The 15,413-nt window shown below is 52.4% G+C and overlaps 1 protein-coding gene across 1 annotated transcript; it reads right to left on the reverse strand.

Annotated features, from left to right (window-relative positions):
* Positions 1-7,023: 7,023 nt before the first annotated feature.
* Positions 7,024-13,528, reverse strand: SNAI1 (snail family transcriptional repressor 1). Its single transcript, XM_049868933.1, has 3 exons — positions 13,371-13,528; positions 12,219-12,746; positions 7,024-8,044 (listed from the first exon to the last, which is right to left on the reverse strand). Exons 1-3 carry the CDS (start codon positions 13,450-13,452, stop codon positions 7,854-7,856), a joined length of 801 nt encoding a protein of 266 aa, XP_049724890.1. The 5' UTR covers positions 13,453-13,528; the 3' UTR covers positions 7,024-7,853.
* Positions 13,529-15,413: the final 1,885 nt, after the last annotated feature.

Genomic DNA, 15,413 nt, shown 5'->3' on the forward strand with positions numbered 1-15,413 from the left:
CGGTGGCCTCTTCCTCACTGCCCTTCCGCCTGCCAGGTTTACCCCCTGACACAGCCAACCAAGGAATCTTTCCAAACAACAAATCCACTCATGTCCCTCCCCTGCTCAAACCTTTCATGGCTCCCTAGTACCCTCAGGATAAATCCAAACTTTCCGCCCAGGCCTGCAGGGCCCTGACCTGAATCCCAGCTGACCTTTCTGACCTCTCCCACTTCAGCTTTCATTTATCTCCTGCCTACCCACCCCCCACGCCCCCCCCAGACCTCAGCTTTAACCTCTGCAATCAGACAGGTGAGGGGAGGGGGAATTTTGCCTCTCTCTTCAAGGAACCAGGGAGGCAAAATCTAACTCACTTTCCTCCTCTAGACTGTCCCCTCCTCCAGCTGTCTTCCAACCCTCCCACAGGGTTTGGTGTGTGAGTAATAAAATTCCCGGAGCCATTCCAGGCCCTGAGAAAGACTTGGCGGCCCCTTGGCTGTCACCGCCCAACTGTGGGTGCCGGAGTGGGTCCAAGGCCCAGGGGTGCCAGGGCGGGTGGCAGAGGGAAGTCTGGTCCAATGAGCCCTTGCCAGGTGGGTGGTCCTGTCCTCACAGGGCTCTCAGTCTGGAGGTCCCTCCTGGTCTGCACGGACCACACAGAATGCCCCCCACCCCACTGGCTGAGGGTGAACTCTTATTTCCCTTCGACCGTCCCCCATGTCCACCCACATCTTTGGTTGCCTATTGGTTGCCTACCTGGGTGGAAAAGGATGTCTTTTGCAGAGGAGTTTCTAGAAACTGGTTAAAGAATGGAATGGGCCCTCTGTGCATGGGACCCTAGGTGACTAGGGTGACTGCAGGTGACTGTAGTGGGTAAAGATCCAGATTGTTATACTTCCATTAAAAAAATGTTAAATTATACCCCCCAACTCCAAAGGTAGGAAAAACAAAATAACAGCAGTAATAAAAGAATTTAGGGTTCTAATCCCAGCTCTGCCACTTTTTCTCACTGTGTGATGCTGGGCAAGTTACTTAACTTCTCTGTCACCTCTCTCGGTTCCCCCTTTCTTGGGTGGGTTGTGAAATATTAAAGAAAATGCCCCCTGCCCCATTTAAACTTAACTCTTAACCCTTCACAGCAACTAAAAATAAAGACAGTTCTGGGAAATGTTTACATAATTAAATAAGTCATAGCTAGCCTATAGTATGCAGACGGCAAACTCAATAAACCAACCCAAGCCGCATCCTGCCGATGAAGTAAATGACAACCAGTCATTTTAAATTTCCCTTTTGGGAAATGCCTAACAGTTTGTACTGTATATAAACTAGTCAAAATTGTGATGTGACAAGCTCATCTCTTGGGAGGGATGCTCCCCGTTTGAGAACTGTTTTTTTCTGCCCGATAAAACCTTTTAACTCTAATTGATTTATAGATCAGATTTTTTTTCTTTCAACAGAAGGGTTTACGAGTTAATCTATTTAAAGACGTTCAGCACAGTGCCTGGTGCATTGTAAGTGTCCAATAAGAGTGGTGAGCACACTTTATCTAAGGGTACATTCATTCATTCATTTATCATTCACTCCACAAGTTTTACTGAGTGTAGCTCCAGCGTGGGAGACATGATGCCCCAGGGGTGGAACAGTGAAGGAAGCAGACAAAATGGAGTAGACATTCTAGAGGGCAGACAGATATGAACTAGAAACAGTCGGCAGTGAAGCTGTGAACGCTGAAATACATAGTTTGTCAGATGGTGACAAGTGCCACAGAGAGGAAAAAGGGGGGGAGGCTTCTCTGAGGTGACATTTGAACAGAGACCAAATGAAGGGAGGGAGCCAGCCATGTGACTCCCTGGGGGAGAGTGTTCCAGGCGGAGGGAACAACAAGTGCAAAGGCCCTGAGGAGGCATCGAGGCCCGGGTCTGAGGAGCAGCAAAGGGGTCGGCGTGGCTGGAGGGAGCCAGGGAGACCAGGCTGGGAATGAGGTAGTGGTGAAGGCGGCCAATTCGTGCAGGGCCTTGTGGGCCATGGTGTGGACTTGGCTTTTCCTGTGGGTGAGATGGGAACCATGTGTGTATACAAATGTACAGTCGAGCCTCAATTTTGTAGGATTCCGCATTTACGAATCAGCCTTCTCACTAAAGTTTTTCTCGGCGCTCCCTCAGGCGTTCGCAGATACACGCATGCACAGCATGGAAAACCAGTCCCAGCTGATGGCAAACAGGGCGAGCTCGCTTGGTATTTGATAATCCAGTGTTCGCCGGGACCTCATAGACCATAATACCAAGGACAACAAGAATCAAATGCATTTGTTTGTTTTTTAATCTAGAAAGATGTAAACCAAGCTCTTTGTGGCTGGGGCGTGTTGATCACAAGTAACATAAATTTCACATCTGACCCTTTTGATTTTTTAAATGGGAATAAGTTCCCTAACGATTGTGAAATTTACCATCTTGAAAGCAAAGAAGAGCAAGAATGACCCAGGTCCCTGCCAGCCAGGACACCCCCAGCCCAGCTGAGGGGATGCCCCTGAGTAGCCCGGATCCCTAATGGGGCACAGATGTGGCCAGAGGTGGCCTCAAGCCCCAGACCTGCCTGCCTGGACACTTGCAGGGAGGTTGCCTTTACAGCCAGTTTATTTCCTGGACTCATTTTAAACAAAAGCCCAGGGGAGGATCTAATGGTCTAGCCAGACTCTGTTGCTACCCACTCTCCTCCAATCTCTCCCAGCCTCACAGCTCTGAGCCACTGCCCTGACAAAGGAGGGAAAGTTCTTCTCTATGGTAGAAAGCCAGCCAGTAAAAGTAGAAGAAAGGACGGAGTGAGGGATTCCATCATTTGGCAACCACCAAAATAAAAAATCACCAGTGGAGGTGAAAACTTTAGGGTGGAAGTTTGAGGAGTAACAGCATACATGTTCTCAGGGTCTCCCCACAGGATACTAAGTACAAAGGGGGAAAAGAACTTTTCAAGAAGAAGCCTGGCCAATACCGCCTTTACACAGTCAAATTGAACATCAACAGTAATAGGACAAGCTGACATCATGTGCCTCAGGATACGCCGCACTAAGAACGACACAACGCCATTTCTGTGGTTCTTGCCGAAAGCGCATAACCCAAATTTAGTCATGAGGAAAACCCAAATTGGGGGGTGTTCTACAAAATAGCTGGCCTGTAAGCTTAAAAAATATCAAGGTCATGAAAGATAAAGAAAGGCTAAGGAATGTTCCAGAATGAAAGAGACTAAATGCAACATGGGATCCCAGATTGGGTCCTTGATTGTGCCCTTCCCTCCTGCTCAAAAAAAAAAAAAAAAAAAAGATGCTATTGAGAATATTATTGGGATAATTGGAGAAATTTGATTATGACTGTGAATTAGATAATAGCATTGCACTGATGTTCAATTTCCTGATTTTGATCGTTGAACCATGGTTACATGAGAGAATGTTCTTGTTCTTAGGAAATACATGTTGAAGTACTTAGCGGTAAAGGGGCATTATGCCTACAACTTACTCTCAAATGGTTCAGAAACAAATATGTGGAGATGTGTGTGGGAGGTCCCTGGGTGGCACCATTTGTGCTCAACTGCTCATGGATAGGTTGACAGTTCCAGCTCACCCAGTGGTGCCAAGAAAGAAAGATCTGGCAATCTGTTTGCGTAAAGTTTACAGCCAAGAAAACCCTGTGGAGCACAGTTTACTCTGTAACACATGGGGCCACCATGAGTTGGAATTGACAATGGCATATGTAAGAGCAAGAAGAAGAGAGCCTGAGAAAATGTTAACGTTTGTGGGGAATTTGAGCAAAGGAGTCCAGCTTGTTGCACTTTTTTCTTTGCAACTTTTGCGTCCGTTTGAAACCCTTTCAAAATAAAAAGTTTTCAAAATCTCTGAAAAAGTCTCCCTTCGGCCTTCCCTCTCCTGTCTCCATCCACCCTGATTGATTCCACCCTCTGCATTCCCCTTGGGAACTACTTTTATGAGTTTATCGTAAATCCTTCCAGAGTTTCTGTATACAAATACCAACAAGTATGAATAGACATCCTTACGTCCACCCCTTTTCTTCCCACAAAAAGGAACATGCTCTGCATGTTATATTTTTCCTTTAGCAATGTGCATGGGGGCTGCTCTGTATCAGAACAGAGAGACGGCCTCATTCCTGTACAGCTGTATGCTGCACCTTCCTGACCTGTGTCCAGCGTTTCCTTTTAATAACCCCTGTAACTCTCACTCACTCACTGAGTGCACAGTGGTGCCGGGCCTTGTGCTGGGTTGGCACAACTGCAACAATGTTTCATAAATCCCATCTTCACCCCAGGCTGCCACCATCCTGGGACAGGCCACCATCGTCTCTCCTCCAGCGTTATAACTGGTCTCCCTGCTTTTGTTTTTATCCCTCCTCTGACCCTGCTTTGGAGCCCCTGGCTGGTTCAAATAGTTAACACACTTGGCTGTTAACCAAAAGGCTGGAGATTAGAGGCTACTGAAAGGCACCTCAGAAGAAAGGCCTGGAGAGCTACTTCTGAAAAACCAACCATGGAACACCCTACGGAGCACAGTTTACTCTGAATTGACTGGACAACTGATTCTGGCTCCTGTTTAACTCCACCCTCGGCCAGGGTGATCTTTGTATAAAGGAAAATCAGGTTGCATCCCGCCCTGACTTCTGGTTGCCGTTGGGTTCAGTGGAGTCGGTAATGACCCGCAGTGACCCCATGTGACAGAGTAGAGCTGCCCTATATGAGTCGGAATCCGACGGCACTGGGTTTGTTTTTTTTTTTGGTATAGGGTTTTCTGGGCTGCAGTCTTTACAGAAGCAGATCAGGTCTTTCTCCCGCAGAGCTGCTGCGTGGGTTTAAACTGCCAACCTTTTGGTTAGTAGTCACATACTTAACTGCTGGACCACCAGGGCTCCTTCTCTTCCTTGCTTAAAGCCCTCCACTGGCTGCCCCTGCCCCACAAACTCTTACGGATCTGGGCCCAGCTCCTGTCTCCCACCTTACCGCCCCCTCCCCTCTACCCACACTGGTCCCGCCATTCCTCAGAAGCCCAAGCTTATGCCAGCCTCACAGTCTTTGCTGTTCCTTCCTCTCCCCCCAACCCCTCAAGGCTGGATTTTTCTCCTCTTTCAGGTTTCAACCCTTCCCAAGGGCTCTTGTGACCACCTTATCAAAGGGAGCCCTACCCCCATCGCTCTCCAGCACCCAGCTCTTTAATACCACCTTGGCACTATCACTGTAGGACGGTGTCTTGTTTATTTAATCACTTGCTTATTTTCTGTCTCCCCCACTAGAATATTCCATGAGTTATGTTCCATGGAACCTTTCATGAGTGCAGGGACTACTTTGCTCATGGCTGTTTCCCCAGGGCCTAGAACAGAGCCTGGCACACAGAGTGCCCATCAATGCTGACTTCTCTCTACAGTCTACCTCCGAGGAAGGCACTATCGTCACCCATCGCTCCCCCCTCCCTTATGTAGCAGCAGAAACCAGGGCTCTGAGAGAGAACCTTGCTCCAGGTGCCTTGAGAGTCAGGGCATGAGCCAGGCGCACCTGACACCCAGGATGATCGGGGCGGGTAGACCCAAGTTCAAATCCCAGCTCTGCCATCTCCAGGCTGGCCACTCATCTCTGAAGCCATTTGTATATCTGTAAAATAGCAAACAGGAGGCCCACCCCTCAGGAACTTCTTGGAGCCATTTATTCGTTCATCATCAATATGAGCACCTACCATGGGGTGGTTGGGAACGCCCAGCCAGGGCCTGGAACATAGTAGACCTTCAGCAAATCAGTGCCCACGCCACCCCCTTTCCCGGCCCCAACTCCCTAACTTCCCTTCAGGGAGGCCGGCCACAATTTGGCGATTGTTAGAGAACTTTTTTTTTTTTGGAGGAAAGCTGCAAGTCATTAAGGGCTGCTCCCGGCCTGCGGGTCACCATTTCCTGTTTAGAAGAAAGAATCATCTCTCCTTTGGAACATGAAGCTCCCCCCACCCCCAGCCTGACTCTGAGGCTCCGCAGCTCTGGGATGCCTGCGCAGGAAACTGGCACCTTCAGCACCTTTTGTGCTAAAAAGACCCTCATTTTCTCCTGGCCCCAGGAGGCCCCCAGAGGTGAGGTCAGCACGGCCAGGCCAGCCAGCCGGGAGTGAATTACTCCAGCCCAGGACACAGGCTGACCCTCTTCCCCGGCTCCTTGGAGCAGGAAGCTGAGTGACCCCGACCCTTTGGCCTGGCTTCTCACCCTCCTGGCTCCAGCCAGCCAATTTCCTTGCATCAAAGGCCATTTGGTACCCAGCGGCCAGACGGAGGTGTGGGCCCGATGGGGAGGCCAGAGTAGGGCCCAGAGCCCTGGAAGCAGGAAGGACATCCTCATTCCACTCTTGAATCTCAGAAGCAGCCAGTCCCTCCCCAAAAGACCTGCAACGTTGGGACAAAGCGCTGGGCCTGTCTAGTTGATAAGACCCAGGGAAGCCAGCCTTTCGCCCTCTGTGCCTGGTCAGCTTCAAAATGCAAGAATGAGAATAAATAAATAAGAGCTAGAACGTATAGCGTGCAAGGGGCTTGCATACGTACTGCTATTGCTCACCCCAGCCCAGCGAGGCGTTTCCAAACCGCTATTTTACAGACAGGACCTTGAGGGCCAGAGGAAAAACCATTTGCACAAGAGTCAAACCCAGGACTCCCAAAGCCACGTGATGTTTCCAAGGACAAGATTTAAAGTTGTGTCTGAAATATCTAAGCTCCAGAATTTCCTGCCCCACCCCCCTTCCGAAACAACAAAAAAAATCCAAGCCCATTGCTGTGGAGTCCATTTTAACTCATGGCCACAGAGTAAAACTGCTCCATAGGATTTTCTTGGCTGTAATCTGTACAGAAGTAGATTTCTAAGCCTCTATTCCCTGGTGCAGCTGGGTGGCTTCAATCACCAACCTTTTAGGTTAGCAGTCCAGCACAAAGCATTTGCACTACCCAGGGACTTTCCTAAAAACCCTTTAAAACACCCACCCTTCTACAAAACCAAGTAGAGATTTTTTATATAAATTAACCGCTTTATTGAATATCAATAAACTGTACATATTACTATACAAAATGTTTCCTTAGTACAAAATGTTGCTTGCAATATAAATACCAGTGTACCTTTAAAAAAATGTAAACATCTTCCTTCCAGGCCCACCTGTCGGGCCCCCAAAATAGTTCTGGGAGACACATTGGTCAGGCCGAAGCACCCTGCTTGGGCCCCCAACAAGTGACGGCAATTACTCACAGTCCCTTTTGAGAAGTTGTTAAATTGCGCGTGAAACAGGTGCCACCATGACAAACAGGAGGCTGAAATAGCTGCCCAGGCCTGGGGGCATTTCGGGGTCTAGACATGTCCTCGTGTCCTGCGACCACCCCCAGAGCCCCCATGGATGCACCTGGGGTGGGTTACTGCAGTTTGCCACATCTCACGGAGAGGTGGCCTGAGGGTTCCTGGGTAGGAGGGAAGGAGTGGGGTCCCCTGAGTGGGGTGGGCAATTTCCTAGTCTGTTCGCTGCTTCTGTCCTGTAGCTCAAAGGGCCTGTATCCAGACAGCTCTGGATACACAAACCCACCCAGAAAGGCTGTCATCTCAGGTATGCTCTGGAGCAGGGGCTGCTTCTGCCACAAGCTGTCCTTCCGTCAGCTGGAAACATCCATAGAAGGGCCTCTTTCCGAGCCCACCGAGGCTGCCAGAGCAGAGCTGACAATCGCTGGACAAGGGTCCTCGTCAGGGTGGGGCCAGTGCTGCCAGAATGGGGCACTGAGCGGGGAATTCTGTAGCTGTGAGAAGGTTGTAGGGGTCCTTCCTGCTGGAGTTGGGGGAGGCCGCTGAAGGGGTGCCCAGAAAGGCAAGGAGCCTCTAGGGTCCCCGGGGGCCCCCTGAGCAGCCCGATTCTTCGTGCTTGTGGAGCAGGGACATGCGGGAGAAGGTCCGGGAGCACGTCTTGCATTGGTACTTCTTGACGGCTGAGTGGGTCTGCAGGTGCGCACGCAGGTTGGAGCGGTCAGCAAAGGCGCGGCTGCAGTGGGAGCAAGAGAAAGGCTTCTCACCTGGGGAGAGGACGAGAGGGAGGTGAGAACAGCAGACATTTATGGAGAGCCTACTGTGCGCCAAAGGTTATGCCAAGCCGCACCTGCCCTATCTCAGCCACTCCTCCCAGTGAGGGCGTGGTGGTGGCGTCACTTGCCCAAGATGGACAAGATGACTCCAGCTCCTGCCCCTTCATCAACTCCAGACAGCCTTACCTACCCACCCACCCCCACCTTAGAATGAATCTGGCTGTGACCCCAAAAACCAGACCATAGTTAAACACATGGATCTGCACCCCAAGGCCCAGATTCAGTTGGGAACTCTGCCGAGTCCTGCTGTGCCAACTTGGGCAAGTGGTCTGGCTTCTCTGAGTCTCCGTTTTCTTCTCTGTAAAATGAGCCTGTTCATCCAACTTGGTAACTGACAGAAGATTAGATAAAACTTGTCTGGTCCCATGCCAGCACACGGGGAAGTACTCAACAATGACAATCAGGACAGGGGTGGTGACTGTGCTTACCGAACACTGACTTCGCACCAGGGATGGTGCAAAGCTTTACAATTATTTCATCCTCATCATCACCCCAAGGAAGCTCCTGTCATCCTCACTGTAGAGACTTCGAAACTGAGGCACCAAGAGGTTAAGTGGCATGTTCAGGACCACATAGCAGGACCTAGCAGCCTGACTCCAGAGCCCTTGATTTTATCCACTACAGAGGCAGCCTCTCAGTCAAAGGAGGCTGCTGGTGGCCTTCCTTATTATCAGTCCTGGAGTACAAGTCATTCCTGGATTTACTTTGGGGACAAAGCTTAAGAGCCAGACTTAACAGGCCTCCCCACCCAGATCCCCACCCCCAGCTGGTTGGGCCATTTCTCTGAGTCTCCCCCACCACCATGCTGATCACTGATCACACTCCCTGAACTTCCAAGTCTTCTTCTCTGTCCTGCAATCAGACTGAGAGTCTGTAAGGGTAAGGGCCTCCCTTGAGCCCATTTGAAGTCCCAAGCTCCAGCCCAGGGCCTGGGACTCACCCCCACACCCACCCAAAGGCTACAGAAATCTGTTTCCTTACAGAAGTATTTAAAATCCCTCCTCACCCTCAGCCCTGACATCCCATGTGCCTGGCCCAGGATGTGTTGGGAAAAGTCTTACAGGGCTTGCACACAGGGCTGGGTACACAGTAGGTGCTCTATAAATGCTTATGGAATGAATAAATAAAAAAACCAAACCCACTGCTGCCACGTTGCTCCCAACTCATAGCAACCCTATAGGGCAGAGTAGAACTGCCCCATAGGGTTTCCAAAGCTGTAATCTTTACAGAAGCAGACTGCCAGATCTTTCTCCAACGGAGCAGCTGGAGGGTTTGAACCACCCATCCTTCAGTTAGCAGCAGAGTGTATAACCACTGTACCACCAGGGCTCCTTATGGAATGAATAGGTCTCCTTAAAAAGAAAAAGCCCCAGGAAAGTCTTTTTATAACCCTGCCCCAACCAAGAGGATATAGTTAACGTTCCAGAAACATCTACAGTGTTGTGTTTTATCGAGTTTTGGTGGGGGAAGGAAGCGCAACATTTTCCAAATAAGAAGTCATAATATTAATTTAGTAAGCAAATACGTATAGTCCCTACTGTGTGCCAGGCACTACTCTAGGGTACGGACTATGCTTTTTCAAACACCCGTAAATTCTTCTTTCCTCCCACCCTAGCCTCATATGCCCCAAGCCACATCCCATTTGTTAAATCCCCTCACTGGAATTCAAGAAAGCTAATGAATCAATATGCCCTACTGGGTGCCTGGGGCACTGTGCTGGGGTGGGAGCGGGTAGAGAAGTCAGGTGCCTGAGGCTGCCTAAGAGACCCACCCAATCACCAGGTATGTGGTGAGCACCTGTCCTGGACCAGGCCCCACAATGAGCAATGCACTCACTCACAGGAGGCCAACAGAAACACCCAAGGGTGGAAGACCATCTACAGGACAGGTCTGAGAGGTCTGATGCATCTGCTGGTCCAAATGTTCTGTCTCATTCATAGGCTCCTCCCCAAACTAAGCACTTACTGTATGCAGATCAGGGAGAGGGGTGGAGTCCTGCATTCCCCAGGGCACAGAAAGCGGAGGTGGCCAGAGGTCAGGGCCAAGCTCTGGCTCCAGCCCTTAGGAGCTGTGTAACCTGGAAAAATGAATTTACCTCTCTGCCTCAGTCACCTCACCTGTAAGATGGGGGTTATAAGGGCCCCACATTCTTAGGTCTGTTGGCAAGTTTACAAGAAGAAAACACCACATGTCCTGCCCACCTACCCATAGCACTGCACCTCCCAGGGTTACCTTTACCTGTTACTGTAAATAAACCTGAATGAAGCAGGAAGGGGGCACTATAAAATGTGATCAGGTGGGGGTCTGTCTGCAAACTCCGGAGGCGCTCCTCATAGATCCCTCCTCCCCTCACAGATCCCTGTCCCCTAGACGCCTTTACTCACTCCTGGCGAGTGTGAAATCGGCACCAGGCAGGCGGGGACAAAGGCCGCCGAGGGGGACACTGTACATGCGATACCCCCGGATTAAAGGGGCCTGCCACGCCGTGGGCCGGCAGCTGCGGCCGGAACAGGTGCAGGCACCGCTGCCCCATGCACCTGCTCTCACCCCCCCCCAGTCCCCACCCACTGGGCCCACCATTAAGGCACACAATGGGAGTCAATGAGGAGGCCAATGGTGCATTTCAACGGGGCTTTTGTGTCTGAGTCGTGCCGTTACATTAAAACGTGTGGATGGGAGGGGAGAGGGGCTGGGGGGGGACTCCGGAGGGCTGCAACTCCCCCAGAATAGAGCTCCCGTCAGCTGAGCAGGCAGCCCGGCAGCCAGGGGAGAGAGACCTTCGGATACGTTAAAATGTGGGCATTTGGACACAGGCAAGAGAAATGGTGGCCATAGTCTGCATTGCCGCTTTGCTGAAGTAATAACACTACTACTACTACTACCAAAAACTAAAACCAAATTCATTGCCATCGAGTTGATTTCGACTCAGAGCGATGCTAAGGACAGAGTAGAACTGCCCTATAGGGTTTCCAAGGAGCAGCTGGTGAATTCAAACTGCCAGCATTTTTGGTTAGCAGCTGAACTCTTAACCACTGTGCCACCAAGAGCTCTGATAATACTGATAAATACTGATAATGCCTGAAAATGCCTGCCTTAAAACATCATCCCCGACCCTCACCACTTGTAGGTCAGCCACCGGGGCAGGAAGTGGTAGAACCAAGTCTCCAATCTGGCCAGCTTGACCCTGAAGCCAACAGTCGTGATCTTTGAACCTTCTCCCCAACACTCACTCTCCAGTGAGCAGCCCCAAACATCGTAGCCTCTACCATTCAAGTCTGGAAAAGACAGAGTGGCTACCTTTCCATTTCCAGAAAGTTAAAGGATAAAAGACACCCCATTTCACAATTTTCTACACATTGAGTATTATGTTTTTGAAGCAACAAGACACGATTGCTTTTGGCCAGCAAAGACATTCCCTGGTCTGAATGACAGGTTTGAGTTTCTTCACTTCACCCTGAAGGTGGGGAGAGCAGCCTGAGAACCACAATGATAGTAAATTATAAAGTGATTAACAAGCCACTGACTTTTTCATAGCCACCCATAGGCATGTGCTATCATAATCCTCCCAGAGGTTCCGAGGGGCTAAGTACTTGCCTAAACACCTGGACACAGAGCAAACAGCAACTACCATTCTTATGCCCGTTTTAGAGATGAGGCTCAGAGGTGAAACACCAGCCCAAGGTTTGAGGAAGTTTTCAAAGCAGGATTCAGAGCCAGGTGGGGGATCTGACAACATCCTGTCAGGTTGGGTTGGGTGTGGGCTGGGGGAGGGTAGAGCAAGGTGGGCCCCTTCACACCTGGCCACACACAGCAAGGTGTTGGTTACACCTTTCACATATCCAGCTCCAACTCATTCGGCTGAGAAACTGAGACTGCCGAAGGCACTTGTAAAGTCAGCTGCTTTGCCCATCTGCTTAGCTGGTGAATGAACGAATGAGCGTCATCTTTCTGCTAAACACTTCCAGAGAGCAGGTACCAAGTCTCAGGAGACTCAGGGCCTCAGTTTCTACCACCTCGAAAATGAGAAGAGCAATCCCAGTCTCAGGGAGGCTGGTGGAGAGGGCCTTGGACAGTGCAAGGGCAACCAGCCCGCGGGAGTACTCACCTGTGTGTGTCCGGACGTGGCCCTGCAGCAGCCAGGGCCTGGAGAAAGCCTTCCCGCAGGTATCACACACGCAGGGCAGTGTGTGGCTGCGGATGTGCATCTTGAGGGCACCCAGGCTGACATATTCCTTGTCACAGTACTTGCAGTTGAAGGCCTTGCGAGACTGAGGGTCCTTGGCCACGGAGAGCACGGCCAGCTGCTTGGGCACTTGGCCCAAGCCGGGGAAGGGAGCATAGGCCTCAGCCTCCAGGGAAGAGGCAGAGCCAGAAGAGAAGGACGAAGAAGCCGGCGAGGGAGGGCTAGGGGGCTGGGAGCCCTTCCCGCTGTCCTCATCGGACAGGGAGGTCAGCTCAGTGGCCTTCGGGCCCTCCTGGGGCCGCAGGGAGGCCCAGCCACTAGGCTGGACTTGGGGCACCAGAAGAGAGTCCCAGATGAGCGTGGGCAGTGAGGCTGTGGGGTTTAGGACCTCGGGTGGAGGGATTGCTGCCAGCAGGTGGGCCTGGTCATAGGGCTGCTGAAAGGTGAACTCTGGGAAAACAGAGAAGAGGGTCAGGTATTAGATCGTTTGGTCAGTCAACAAACATTAACCCAGACCACCAAGTCCTGGGGCTGCGGGGGCGGGGGCTGGTGCTCAATACTTACTAGACGACTAATGAAGTTAGCAACAGGACTCAACTTTCCAGGCCTAGTTCAAGTCGCTTCCACATCCCTCCCCTACTGACTCCCCAGGTTCCCAACACCTTACCCCCCAACCTCCCCAGATCATGGCTCACAGGTCCACCAGCCCTGTCCCAATCCCCTTCTCATGTACATCTCCCAACCCTTCTCCCCCAAATTCTCCCTCCTCCTGGGGGCTCTACACAGCCACTAAGGGCGGTCTCCCTGGCGCAAGACCCTTCCTCTCATGTTTATACCCTCTACCCGCCTCTAAAGAGTCCCTTCAGCCCAAGACCACTGCCGCCTATCCACAGGCAGGGCTCGCATGTACACCTGCCCCTGAGCCCCGTCTCCACATGTCCCTATGCAGGATCCTTCGACCGTCCCAACACCCTGGATTTGGACCCCAAGTCCCTTCCGCCAAAGCGCCCCCAAGCAGTCTGCGCCTGTCTCTCCGACTCCCTCTATGGGGGTCCAGGACTCTGGTCCACTCACCTAGGGACGAGTCATGCAGTTCGCTGTAGTTGGGTCTCCGGCGGGAGCAAGCGGGCTTCCTGACAAGGAAAGAGCGCGGCATGGTGGCTGAATCAGCCGGGGGGGGGGGGTGTCACCGCGTCGCGCTAGGACCACAACTCCCTCCAACCGCGACTCCGAACTGCTGCGCTGTGAGAAGAACCACGCCGCCAACTCGTTTAAGTACCCCGGTGGGGCGTGACCACCCGTGGCCCCGCCCCTTTGTCACCTCCGCACCAATCGGAGGAGCCTCCGCCGGAAGCCACGCCCCGGGCAGGTGCGCCGGGGGCGGGCAGGGCGCGCGCCGCGTGGCGCTGGGAGCGGGTGGGGCGCCTCTGGGCGGGGCAGCCGGGCGGGCACGGATGGCCCCGCCGGGGTACTAGGGCCGGGCGCCGGGCCCCCGGCCAGGCGGGGCCTCGTCGGGACCCACGCGCGCCCGCGCGCTCAGCGCCCCGCGGCCAGAGCACCTCTGGCGCCCCCTGGCGCTGCGTGCAGCCCGCGAGGACACCTGACGTTCCGAAACCCGCCTCGGGCTTGGGAGAGGCGGCATCCTGGACCCGGCTGGCGCCTCGCAAAGACGAGGGATGGACGAGGGACAGTGCACAGTGCTGGGGAGGATGCGAGGACGCGGACACCCTCACAGGGCTGCCGGCAGTGGGAATCGCCACAGCCTTTTTTGCAAAGCCATCGGCATTACATAGCCAAATGCTTGCGTTCCTTCGCTTAGCAAATGGTTAACGGAGCGCCCACGTCGTGCCGGGGCCACTGCCATGAACAAAACGCACAGGGGCTCTACCGAAGGGCAGCTCACAGTCCGGTGGGGGAGACAGACCAAGTAAACAGATGACTCTAAAGAGAGGAAAGTGTGCTTTGACAGGGGTCGGGCAGCTTCTCGGAGGAAGTGAAGATGTATCAAGGGGAAAGGCCCGAGGTAAGAATCCGTAAATACTGAGAGTCATAGAGAAGAGCTCCCGGGCGGACTCGGAAGACCAGGAGAGGTCAGACTTACCTCCAGAGGAGTTTGGACTTTGTCCCCAGGGCCCTGAGGAGCTGCGGCAGGATTTTCGGCAGAGGAGGGACCTTTTTAGAGTTTCAGTGAGAGAGATCACTCCCAGCAGGTGGGAGGAAGAAGAAGGAAAGGCAGGGCTGAGGCCAGACTCATCCCCTCCCTGAGGATTATAGCTCCTGAGTCTAAGGGATAAGAGGTGGGCCTAGGGGAGGGACAGCTGTGCCCTCCCACCAGCATCCGAAGACTGCAGACAGGAACATACCAGGCCTGGGGTGCTCAGAAATGAACCCCGCCCCTGCCCCCCCAGGCCCTGCCTGACTTCTTTCCACCTGTGGAGCAAGGCCTCTGAAAACCCCTAGGGACGATTGTCCATTTTGGTCACTAGGTGCTGGAGATTACAGCAGTGAACAAGATCATCGTCCTCACCCTCTAATTGGTGAGTGGAGAATGGAGGGGGGAGACAGGCAATCCGAGGCCATTGTGTATTGCTCATTGTACAGAACATACACACCCGTGTCTATTTAGTCTCCACCAGGATTCTCCACATGCAGCCAGAGGGGCAGTCAGGCCCTATCCTCGGCTGCTCAAAACCCTCTCATGCTCTCGCCTCACTCAGAGTAACAGCCAAAAGCCAAAGTCCTCACCATGGCCCACTTGGTGCTTCTCATCTGACCCCTGCTGATGTTGCCTTGAGTCACTTTCCACCATACTCACAATGACTCTCTCCCACCTTCTTTCTGTTCCTCCAGTATCCCAGCCCTTTCCCACCACAGGACCCTGGCACCTGCCCTTCATCCTCCTCCCCCCACTTAAAACTCTCTTTCCCTAGATCCTCTCCCTGGCTGGTTCCTTTTCATTCTCTGTCAACTTCAACTGCTCAGCCTCATTAGTAATGAGAGAAATGCAAATTAAAACCACAGTGAGATACAATTTCACACCTACCAGAATGACAAAAAAGTAAAAATTTGGTCAGTATCAAGTGTTGATGAGGATGTGAGGGTGGCAGGACTTTCGTC

The sequence above is a fragment of the Elephas maximus genome, chromosome 25 (assembly GCF_024166365.1).
Source record: "Elephas maximus indicus isolate mEleMax1 chromosome 25, mEleMax1 primary haplotype, whole genome shotgun sequence".
In the NCBI taxonomy this organism is placed as follows: Eukaryota; Metazoa; Chordata; class Mammalia; order Proboscidea; family Elephantidae; genus Elephas; species Elephas maximus.